The 12,562-nt window shown below is 38.7% G+C and overlaps 1 protein-coding gene across 2 annotated transcripts; it reads right to left on the bottom strand.

The window, feature by feature from the left end:
- Positions 1–5,334: 5,334 nt before the first annotated feature.
- LOC121878667 lies at positions 5,335–10,689 on the bottom strand. Of its 2 annotated transcripts, XR_006091204.1 has the most exons (3): positions 10,039–10,689; positions 9,350–9,559; positions 5,335–6,223 (listed from the first exon to the last, which is right to left on the bottom strand). XR_006091204.1 is itself a non-coding variant. In XM_042384988.1 (2 exons), exons 1-2 carry the CDS (start codon positions 9,581–9,583, stop codon positions 5,873–5,875), a joined length of 585 nt encoding a protein of 194 aa, XP_042240922.1. In that variant the 5' UTR covers positions 9,584–10,689; the 3' UTR covers positions 5,335–5,872. The 2 variants fall into 2 exon arrangements, 1 of the variants encoding a protein (XP_042240922.1); XM_042384988.1 differs by having other exon boundaries at positions 9,350–10,689.
- Between the last annotated feature and the right edge of the window lie 1,873 nt (positions 10,690–12,562).

Below are 12,562 nucleotides of genomic sequence, written 5' to 3'. Positions count from 1 at the left end.
TCAGTATTACTTCGTTCAGTTGCATTGCTAAGCTAACCCATCACCGTATGGCACACTAAACATGCCTGAATGAATATATTCTCGAAATAAATAGTAGTTTTGCTGAAACGTATGTTCAATGTAAAATAGATAAAATACATGACGAAAACAAAAGACTTCACCTAGCTTCGATATTCTTGAGATGTTATTAGACTTTTTAATAGTTTTGACAAAATTCTGTTGTAATACAATGATATTCACCATACTGTGCTTGATATATACACATTCACGAAATGTAACATTTTTCCTGAAATAACGACGATACAGGAAAGTGGGATAAAATAAGATCTAAAACAATTACCTCGCCAGCCCAAAAGATATTAACCCGTAATCGCTTTTCGAATGGTTTAGTTAAAACTTGTTTATTACAATAATATTCCCTCTAATTGACTTGAATAAATACTTGAATGGAAATATACAATATTTTTGTTGAAACCACCTGCGTTCAGTGTAAAAGTGTCGTAATAATAAATAGTAGAAAACAAGTTTATAGGGCGTAGAAGTTTTTCTGAAGTTTTGTTGTTCCATTACCCTCCAAAAAACTTGGAATTAAACCTATAAGCGAGGAATATACACAAATTACGATTTCTGGTATAAAATCGAGCTAAACCATATACGAAGGTTATAAGCAGTATACGTATATAAAAAATATATATATATATATATATATATATATATATATATATATATATATATATATATATATATATATATATATATATATATATATATATATATATATATATATATATATACAGGTTGACAATCTTATCCGAAATCCTTGGGGCCAAGGGCATTTCGGATTTCGGAATTTTCGGTTTTCAGAATGGTTAGTTTTTTTTTTTTTTTTTTTTTTTTTCTTGTATTAACCCACCCAGACATAGATCACTGACCCACATTAGGGGCTGGGGGCGAAAATATAATAAAAATATAATAATAATAATAATAATAATAATAATAATAATAATAATAATAATAATAATAATAATTCATAGGTCTAGGTCGTGTTTCTCACTTTGATCTTTTTCATTCTTGTATTTCTTTATTATTATTATTATTATTATTATTACAGTAATTGTTATTATTATTAAATCTATTATTATTATTTTATTTTGGTGTATTTTTATTAAAATTTTTATTTACTATGAATAATTTTTATAATTATTATTACTATTACATTTTCGCCCCCAGGCTGATGTGGGTCAGTGATCAATCCGGTGGGCTAATCCTAAAAAAACAAAAAAAACATTACCCAAAATACTTTCGGTTTTTGGAATTTCGGATAAAGGGTTGTCAACCTGATATATATATATATATATATATATATATATATATATATATATATATATATATATATATATATATATATATATATATATATATATATATATATATATATATATATATATATATATATATATATATATATATATATATATATATATATATATATATATTAGGGTGGTCCAAAACTATATGGTAAAAAATATAAGTAGTAATATATTGCCTCCACAAGCCTTAAAATTGTCCATTTGGTTCATAGATAAGGTCTGTAAAATTTTATCCATATTCATTAACATTTAGAGGTCAATCCATTTTGCATATTATACTTGTAGTGTAGGACTGAATTTTCTTGTCCGTATGATACAGTCTTAATATATACAACACATTATATTGGGTATATTTCAATGTATATAGCCTAGTTGCCTATTTGGAAAGGGCAAAGAGTCAAGTATTGAGTCATAGGGACTGACAATGACAGGTTGAAACAGGAAACACAGACAAGGGTTACCATTAATCAGATGAAGTTACTTATTTCATTTATATCTCATCAGTTCTACAATTATTTCATTATCAATCTAAATAGTATATTATGCAGGTTTCCATCTTGTGTCATGGCATATGAATGGCAGGCAATTATTACCTGTGAGAAATAATTAGACTTAGTTACAGATTTTGTAAGGATGTTGGCAACACTGATCTGGTTCCAATGAGAGATCGTGCGATAAATATGAAGGTGGTGAATGACAGCGCAGAGAGGGCAATTGCTCTCATAGAGCGTTATAATGAGTCTATAACGCAAAATGAGGACCAAAAGCAGTACCTTTTACAGGTTGTTGCAGCTCATCGCAAGAAGTTACCAACGGCAAGCAAAGCTGCTATGATGAAGGGATACAAATAAAGAATGTGTATTGGTGTTCTAGAGTTATTTAGTTTGTAATTTGTAAAACTTATGATTGTATTTTGCTGAATAAAGACAATGTGTTTATAATGTGTTTATCTAGCCCCGAAAAATCCTTATTACGTACTAAATGGAAAAAAAGGGGACATTGGATTGACCTCTAAATATGCTTTAAATGATCCAATTTTTTTCTGGGATGCATTTTGTACCTAATGGACAAAAATAAACCTTGTGGAGAAAACGTATACAAATATGTGATATTTTGGACCACCCTAATATATATATATATATATATATATATATATATATATATATATATATATATATATATATATATATATATATATATATATATATATATAGTTACGTACTTATGTTCCTGAACTGGACACCTTACCAGGAACCGGGTGGTAACCGACCCCCAGAGATTCAAACGTCTTGTTTATACGTACATTTCACCTCATGTTCAGCCTATTGCTCCTGTACTATTCAGTCTTACTCAAGTATTCTACATCACTATAGGAGAGGAGTAGCAAACACAATGTTGGAATGCACAATATAGTGACAAGAAACACCAACAACCAGCAATAATCAACAATCACCACATTCGTACAACAGTTACGTAAATATAAAACAATACTCTAACAATCACCCTAATCCTACCACATAGAAATATACATAAATACAATAGAACGTTGATTTAAAGCGACACAAACAATTAAGGACAATGTTTTAATTTAAAGCGAATCTTTCCTATTTTGCGCGAGTCAATCTGGCGCATCATATTTTAAAATTTGTGCCTACAATTTCTCTGGGCACGCTACACTGTCCTAAGGGCAAAGCTGTACTGTACATGTACTCAAAATAATGTACTAAATGATTACTAAAATTTTTGTCTAGTAGCATGTTTATGAGGAACTCCAGAGACAACTACAGTGGGGTATGCTATAACGAACGGATCCTACTACGAATATTCCTATAACGAACGGTTTTACCTATAAAATTGAGAATGCTATAACGAACGAAACTCCTACAACGAACATAATTTAATTTATTTTTTTTTTTTTTCTAATTTATTGTTTTATTATTACAAATATTAATGATATTCTTTATTTCAGGGGTTTAGATGCATATTTATGCACTTTTTTACAATTTTTACAATTTTATATTATATTTTTCAGTGTTAAGTGGTTGTATTTGGGGGCCTGGAACGGATTAATCCTATAACAAACCAATGCTATAACGAACAAGGTTCTAGAACCAATTAGATTCGTTATAGCATACCCCACTGTATTTTGTGATTTAGAATATTTTTTATATGGATATGTATTTGTGTGAGTCCCAGGAAGGAAAACATAAATATATTCTGTGGGTTTGAAATGGAATCTGCGCTAGAACAAATGCATCCCAGCCCGGGGGGAGAGACGCTACGGCGTTGTTTACATAACAAAGACGCGTCGGGTGGGCCCATTAACAGGTGTGTCCCACGTATTTCTTGCTCTGTTAGGATGTGCTTGATAGATTGAGCATAATAAATGTTATATGAAGAATGTGATGATCTCGTGAAGGTAGTTTGTAAGCCAGAATAAGGCTAATATACCAGCTTTGCTCTACAGACATTCACCCTGGAGTGAGTCTACACCAACAGCCACCACCCTGTGTTATGCTGGTGGCTTGGGTTTATTATGTACTGTTTAGTTCCTACTACTGTGTGGTACCAGTATGTGAATATGACAACAGTTGATGCTTGTTTTGTAAATACAATGTATAATAACTAGTTATGTCTGATCTAGGTCCCAGCCTTTCCTACCTCGGGTGATTTATAGAGTAAATAAAGGAGAGAAAACTACAAGTGTGTGTCATCCCTGCTATGGGAGGTACCTGCTTTGTGCTTGCTACATTTATATTCAAATTAATCACTATCTTATAAGAATCCAGCAATGTAAATTATATTCTCCATTGTCATTTCTGTGACATTTTCTAAGCATAAAACATAAACTCAAGTTAAAGGACATAAATAAACAAATAAATACTTCACTAGACCTTGGGCCCCATGTTTTAGCTGTGATATGATATCAAACTATCTCACTTGTTAACACTTGCCTGAATGAATGTAGGTTAGTCGCTGGTACCTTTGATGTAGCTGAGTGAGATATCAGGTAATCTCATGGTGTGTCGCCTTTGATACAGTCGTAGATTAGCTGAAAGTTTAAATCGTCACAGCTGTCCTGGGTTGTACTTGTAATTATCTTAGCTTGTAAGATAAACAAGACACACGGGTACTGTTCTCTTCACTCGTTGTTCCTTGGTCTAATGTAAACACACGTGGTGATTTAATAGTTATATTGGGTCGTCATGTCTCTACAATTATTTGGTATTGACAGACTATTGAGCATTAGCCATTAGCTTGTAATTAGCCGATATAATTAGTGAGAGGTACAGCCCGGAGAGATGGTCTCACGGCACGACTTTAGGGCATCGTGCCGGGCTGTGAACTGGGGGAACTGGCTGTACTCTCTTGAGTCTGATGGTTGGAGAATTACCCATCCTTCAACACGGACATTATCTAAGCAGCCTACCACACACTGAGTGTTGAGTCTGTAGATTTATGGGCTGTCCACCCAAGGTGTGCAAGAACAAATTCTTACCGGTATGTAGCTGTATGCTCAATAGTCTGGGTGATAAAATGTAAATAATGAATATATGTCCTTTGCCCATATTTATATAATACTAATGTGACTGAGGCTAATACAAGCGCCAATTGTCAAACATGTCACTGTCACCTCCCCCCCCTCTTCCCAGCCAGGGTTTAGTGTTTTAGGCTTTCAGTTTTTATCTTATATAATATCTCAGACTAAAGTTAGGAGAATATAATTTGCATTGCTGGAATCCTTGCAAGACAGCGAATAATTTGAATAAAAACTTAATATATTTTGCACAAGATATAAAAATTGTTGCCGTAATAAAATTCTTAAATTAGAACTAAAATTTGTATGTCTAATGCGAGCTACAGAATGTTTATATTCAAATTAATCTTTATCTTATAAGAATTCCAGCAATGTTAATTATATTCTCCCATGTCAGTTCAGTGACATTTTATAAGAGAAAAACTTAAAGTTGCTCTTAGGACAGATAAATAAATAAGCACTAGACCTTGGCATCATCTGTCAAACATATCACCACCACCTCCCCCCTCCATCTTACCAACCAGTAACAGACCATTTCCCATCCCTTTATTTTAGCTGTGTTGATTTATGAAAGTTTGTTTCAACATAATACTACAAAAACAATGTTTTGTTTATTCTAGGACAGGGGTTCCCAAGCTTTTTCTAGCACGACTCCATCCAGTGTTGTCAACTATCCAGTGCGATCCCAAATCATTTCACTGGCAGACCCAAAGGACCCCACCGGCCCCATGACCTCTTTGCAACCCTACCTAATGAGCCTTCCGATCCCAGGTTTGGGAACCCCCGTTCTAGGAGATGGGCTGAGGTGCATCTGGGTAGACTGTCAAGTCTTTTTAGTATTTTGTGTTTCTCTCAAGTACCAAACTAAATTACTCCATTGAAACAACACTTCGATTTAGTGCGAATTTGGTTTAAAGCGACCTCTCTTGGAACGTATCTCACGTTATATCGACGTTCTACTGTATTATAAACTTACATTACATTCTAAGCCAGAGTAACACAACCACAACCGGCTCCACCGACCTCCACACCCTTGTCCGTCCTGGAGCGCTCTGCCCTGGTGCACCGCTTCATTACAACTCCGTTTGACATCTGAGCAACACGGATACAGAGCTCCGGAGAGCCTAACCATGAGCCCGAGCTGTGGGCCATCCAATGTATCCATGATCCACGACTCGAGGTCCGGAACATCCAGTCGGGAGATCGAGTAATGGAGGTGGAGCGGTGGTCGTTCAGCGGCCAAACACGGGTCAATGGTCGAGTACCGGTCGGGTCCACGAGCATATTCTATATCAAACTTTTTAATACCTCCTGCCTTAAAGAAAAGAAAGGTGTCATTAGACATCTTTTTTTTAACAATAGATGGGTTCAATATAGAATGTGTACATGTCACTGGTTTATACATACAATAAATCACCATAAAACATTACCAAATATCCTTCAGCAACACTCTAATGGGAGAATAAGATCATATTAGTAAACTTCTAAACACATTGTGAAATATGGAGATTATAACATACCCCAAAATTGTCAAGTTTAGTCAAATTCTGAAATATTAAATTGAAAAATGTCGAAACAATCAATCTCAGCCTCTGGACAAAGTATCTTTGATTCTTATTACTCATTCGCTTAAGAAAAGTCAATGGATTATGATCAGTGAACACCTTTACAGGGTGTTTAGCAGGATATATATAAATCTCAGAGTGGCTTAGTGCCATGATGATCCCTAGTGATGACCCCAAGTACTCTTCACACACATACTCCTGTACCTGGCCAGCTGCCGCTCATCGGCTTGGCACAGACGATCGACTCTGGGAGGTTGACGACACTTGCATTGCCGACACCTGTGGTCGTCTGGTCCTGCGTCCTCCAGGAATGAGGGAAAGTGGACGGGAAGTACGGGTGTACGTCGCCCCGCCTGCTAGTGAAGTGTCCACACAGACCGTCCAGGTTGTCTGCGTGGGGTGAGCCCTCACGTCCAGACGATGGCGGCGGTGAACTTCAGATGAACGCCGGACTTGTTCCGCCCCCAATAACAGCCACCGTGTAGGGGTCGCCGTTCACCGGTGTGTTTATCGCCCTTGAAGGTGGTGTGTCCGAGGCAGGAAGGTCCCCAAAACACGGCTCAAAGTCACCGAAGACACCAGCCTCGGGGTCATAAGTCATGTCGGTCTGAGCCAAGGAATAGTTACAGTGCCAGTCGTACCGGTGACCTTCGAAGGTGAAGAAGTGGGGTTCGTCATGTACACAGCAGTCATCTATGGGCAGCCACCCCTTCCTGGTACAGTGCCCAGACAACTCAGCTCCCTCAACACACTCACAACAACAGTGGTTTGTGCCGGGGTCACGCAGGAAGTGAGGGAGGATCTTGCCATTGTTACCCACTAGTTGGGGTTGAACACCACCTGGCCGTGATCCACCAGGGTGTCGTTGAAGTAGCAGCCGGCCTGTGGTCATGGTCCGATACCAATATTTACACTGATCAGCACGGGTGCTAGCCCATGTTGTGCCACAGCCAGCGTCAGCAGCGCTAGTAACAACGCACACTGCCTCATACTCGTGTCGCCTGCTGCACACTTCACGAGCCGCACAGTGCGCCAATCATCCTCAGCAGAGACCTCTGGTGATCTCCATTTACACATTAATAAGCCACTCGTCTTATTAACTCTCCTCCTTTAGTCGACAATCTTTCTTCTCTTTCTCTTCACCACAATGTTGCTTCACTCTCTCTTTTACAGGTACTTTAACGGGCAATGTTTGGTGGATTTGGCATCCAGTGTACCGCCAGCAAGGCCGTGGGCTCGTAACACACCTCTTGCCTGCGGTGCCCACCGTTTCTCTGTGGATGTCGGTCACACTATAATAACCCGTTATAGTACCTCCTTCTTTCCTCACACAGCCAAACTGTGGAATGCTCTGCCTTCTTCTGTGTTTCCATACTCATACAATCTGTCTCACTTTAAAAAGCTGTTTTCCGGCATCTTCCTGGTCTAGATTAACACAGCATAATCCTTTTCTTCTCTATTTTCAATTTCTTTCTGTTCTCATTTTTTCGCCCCTCAGGCCCCGCTGTGGGCCGTTCGACCTGTGCCAGGGTGGGCTAATTAAAAAAAAACAAAAAATAAAATAAAATAAAATAAAAAAACATACCCTGTGGGGACATCTGATACTTCCTGTTCTGTTAGAGCTAACTCAGCCATCTTACTTAATTCTGGGTCCTTGTGTTGCTGACCTAACATTTTATCCTCTCCACAGGGGAGGTACTTAGCTCATCCTCAACTACACTGGTATCATTTTCATGATTAAATAAAGCGATCATATCCTCACTAGTATAGGTTGTACCTCTCTAGTCCGGCAACCTCGGGACCTGACCGGTGCCGGACCATGGAAATTCACCCTTTTCCTGGATAGATAGTGACTTGAGCTTACGCATGGAAGCACTAGCACCACTTTCTTTGCTTCATGGTCTCTTTGAAAACATATTGAAGGGTTAAATGTCGTACAGTAGGTTCTCAAATTTTGGGAGTTTTTAATTCGATGTTTTTTATTTGGGCACAAAAAACACTACGCAATTTAAAATTTCGAAGGCGGAAACTCAAATTTCGACGGGTTTGAGCGGCCCGCCAACGTTCAGACGACGTGCACAATCGTGTAAACAGCGTCATTTCTCTTATGTATAAGAGATTCATTATTGTTTATTACTGAATGTCTTTTTGATTTAATTAATTTTTATGTGTGCAAAATGAACAATACAATTCATTAATAATACGTAGAATATTAAAACACACGAGGAAATGAGACGGCATTGTTTTCGTTGTTTACAAAACCAGTGACTGACTGGTTCTACATATAAAACTGAAGAAAATAAGAACTTGGTTGTAGCTGTAGTAAACTTAATATGGTTGTTTGAAGTAATGTTATTTAATGTTAATAAATGGAACAATATAAGTAGCTAACCATTAATGGTAAAGAAAAAAGTGAGATGGCGTATGTAAGTGAGAACAAGTGTAAACATATCGTCAATACTCTACATAAGAATATGAAAACAACACTAATTTACTGTTCATATATATTTTAATTCATGTTTCTGAATTTAAAACAAAAATACTACCCACCAGTGGTGGTAAAGTTGAAAACATAAGGACAGCCAATGTTGTTGTGTGTGTTTACTTGGATGACAAAGTTGCCAAGTCATCAGGTTCAACTCTAGCTGAAGCTGTAGAACATAAGAACTTTTCTGTGTTGTTTTTAGTTTTTATTTAATTTTATCGGTGTTATTTTCGTTGGTTTATTAGGGTAAATAAGGCAAAATTTAGCCAAACATCAAAAGTACCAGACTCAAATTAATTTTCCCCATGGGCAAACTAAAATCGTTCCGGACCACAGAATTCCGGACTAGAGAGGTACAACCTGTAATTGTTTCTAACACACCGTCACATACCTGAAGATTTTTAGATTGTTCTTGACTCACTGGGGCTGCCATGTCCGTAACAGGCTTCGGGTCCTCATGACAGACACACTCTGCCTTCTTCCTCACTGCTCTGGTAACAGCACAGGCAGGAAACACACCTGGTTCAGCTGCCTCGATCTGCTCACTGCTGTCTCTTAGTTCTTGGAGGCTCAAAACAATGGTTGTAGAACACCTTATCTCCTGCAAGAATAAATGATACACCATCAATGGGTAATTTTGGCACCACTCCCACGGTTACATTCAGGTCCATATAATTACATTGTAAATAAACACATTAATATGCCCACATTCTATCCCGGTTAACACCACATTAGCCTTTAGGGAGGACTCGTCTGATAGTGGCAATATGCCTTCAAAGATTGCATGGCCCCGTATCTCTCAAAACCAGGAGACTCTACCCTCTCAACTAAAAGGCTTAAACTCTACCTTAACATTCTGTGCACATTGTCAATCTTTCTAGGGAAGTTTATTGCATGAATTCTTAATACTGGCAAGAGCTGTTGGAACATCCTTAGACTGTTTGTCTTGAAGAAACCAACAATTACTTATTGTATGACCCAACAATTTTCAGTTAAAACATTTTATGGGTTTTTTTTTTTTATCAAAATCAAAACTCAGGTGAGAGCTGGTAGTGTCTTCCTTAAAATAACTTCGCTTACCTGTTGGCGGAGAGGATTGTGGCGAGGCGTTACTCTTTACAAAGTTACCAGGAAGTTTGTGTAGGAGAGAATAATCCTCTGCCATACGGGCTGCTTCCTCTAGTGTATTCACTCTGTTTTCCTGAAGATACACTTTAACTCAATCAGGTATACACCTCTTAAACTCTTCTACCAGTAACAGTTGACACAGTTTCTCATAATAGTTACATACTTTCTCGCTTTCACACCAACGAGAAAATATATCAGCCTTCTCCCTTGCAAATTCTAAGTAACTCTGTCTGTCATGCTTGCGTGAATTACGAAATTTAAGCCTAAAAGCTCCAGGCACAAACTCATACGCTTTCAGCACAGTACACTTCACCTTCTCATGGTCACTACAGTCATCTACTGACATACAGTAGACAAATAGCTTTTCCTACGAACACAGACTGGAGGAGTATTGCCCACTGTTCCTTTGGCCTTCACAAACTCATGGCCACCTTCTCAAAATATCTACAATATTTATCTACAGCCTTTTCTTGGAATGGAGGAACTAACTTAATATTATGAGCAACACTGAAGGGAACAATGGTGACTGCAGGAAGTGGCATCCTGTGTACCGCCGGTACACAGGATGCCAAATCCACCGAACATTGCCCGTTAAAGTACCTGTAAAAGAGAGAGAGTGAAGCAACATTGTGGTGAAGAGAAAGGGAAGAGAGATTGTCAACTAAAGGAGGAGAGTTAATAAGACGAAATGCCTTTGATTCCACCCTATCTAACAGTTGAAGAGCCACCCCAGATATGAGAGCAGTACTCCCTTATATACTGCTCAGGAGTGAAGTAGCTACGTCATCTGTACAGCATTCCCAACTTTCGGGTGGCAGTTTTAGCAATGTTAAGGATGTATGGCTTCCATGACAAATTAGAGGAAATGGTGAGGCCTAGCATATCTATTTTAGAATTTGGCAGAATGATTGTGTCCTGAAATGTGATTGGTGGAAGATCTTCTATTTTGGAAAGTGTAATTGGTAAATACTGACTTTTATTACTATTGAATTCAACCAAGTTTGTACCTCCCCATTTGGAGATGCTGCACAGATCCGCATTGATAGATGTAATGATATCAGCTCTAGAAACAGATCTAGTTTGAGAGCTACGAGGAAAATGTGAAGAGTAGAATCATCAGTGTAAGAATGGATAGAATTAGTTGAAGTGTGAAGTAAATCATTGATAAAAAGAAGGAAGAGAGTAGGTGAAAGAATAGATCCCTGTGGGACACCACTACTGGTAGAGAAACAGCGAGAGATCAATCCCTCGACAACAACTGCCATGGATCGGTTCTCAAGGAAGCTAGAGATTAGAGAACAAAGTGGGGGAGAGAAACCATAAGAGGGAAGTTTAGAAAGCAAAGACTTGTGCCATACCCTGTCAAATGCTTTGGAGATGTCGAGGGCCACGACGAAAGTTTCCCCATAATCCCCAAGAGAGGATGACCAAAGATGGGTGCAATAGGAGAGCAGATCACCAGTAGATCTTGCCTGGCGAAAGTCATACTGGTGATCCGACAAAAGAGAAAGGCGTTCAAGGTGACGGAGAAAATGGGAGTTCAAGATAGTTTAGAAAATCTGAGAGAGGGATGAAGTTAGGGCAATGGGGCGATAGTTAGAGGGATTAGAATGGTCACCCTTCATCGGGATGGGCTGAACCAAGGCATGCTTCCAAGAAGAAGGAAAAGTTTGGGTTTTGGGGCAGAGGTGAAGGAGGCGAGCAAGCACAGGGTGCCAGAGCTTCAGCACACTCCCTCAGAACACGAGGGGGTATTCCGTCCGGTCCATGTGCCTTACTCACATCCATCCTGGATAACACACCGGCAACCCTGCGAGTGGAGATTATAGGAAAGTGCATAGGTTCAGTAGGAGGTGCAGGGGTAGGAGGGATAGAGTGGGAATAGTCTAAGGTGGAGTTAGAGGAGAATAAGGTGCCAAAGAGATTGGCTTTGTCAGGGGGAGAGTTGGCTATAGAGTTATCAGGTCGGAAGAGAGGAGGAAAAGGAGTGCAGAAGTTATTACAGGATCAGAAGGATTTACTAGAGGAAGAATTAGTCAGGACAGCTGTCTTTCTTTTTTAAATTCTGCTTGGCCCGACGAAGAATAGCCTTACAACGATTCCTAGAGGTAATGAAAGAGGTGTGGGTAATAGGAGAAGGAGATAGTTTCATAGCTCGATATGCCCTATCTCTCACCCTGCAAGCAAGAGAGCAGGAGCGATCAAACCATGATTGTAATGTGAAAGTTTTGGTAGAAGATGGGATAAATGCACTCATACCGCCCTGTATAACCCCAGTAATGCTGTCAGCACATACCGAGACGTCCCTACGAGTGGAGAAACAACATTCGTCCCAAGGAAAGTCGGAGAAGAATTCTCACAAGGATTGCCAGCTTGCCCTCCGATAGTGCCATAGTTGACGTTTAGAGGGGGGTGGGGGAGGTGGTCGTGGCCAGTTTGATTTAATAGAAATGAGATTGTCAAAAGTAGTTCCTAA

Source organism: Homarus americanus, unplaced genomic scaffold, assembly GCF_018991925.1.
Source record: "Homarus americanus isolate GMGI-L3 unplaced genomic scaffold, GMGI_Hamer_2.0 scaffold44233, whole genome shotgun sequence".
In the NCBI taxonomy this organism is placed as follows: domain Eukaryota; kingdom Metazoa; phylum Arthropoda; class Malacostraca; order Decapoda; family Nephropidae; genus Homarus; species Homarus americanus.
The sequence above is the reverse complement of the archived record's forward strand: the minus strand, read 5'-3'. Positions and strand labels throughout refer to the sequence as shown.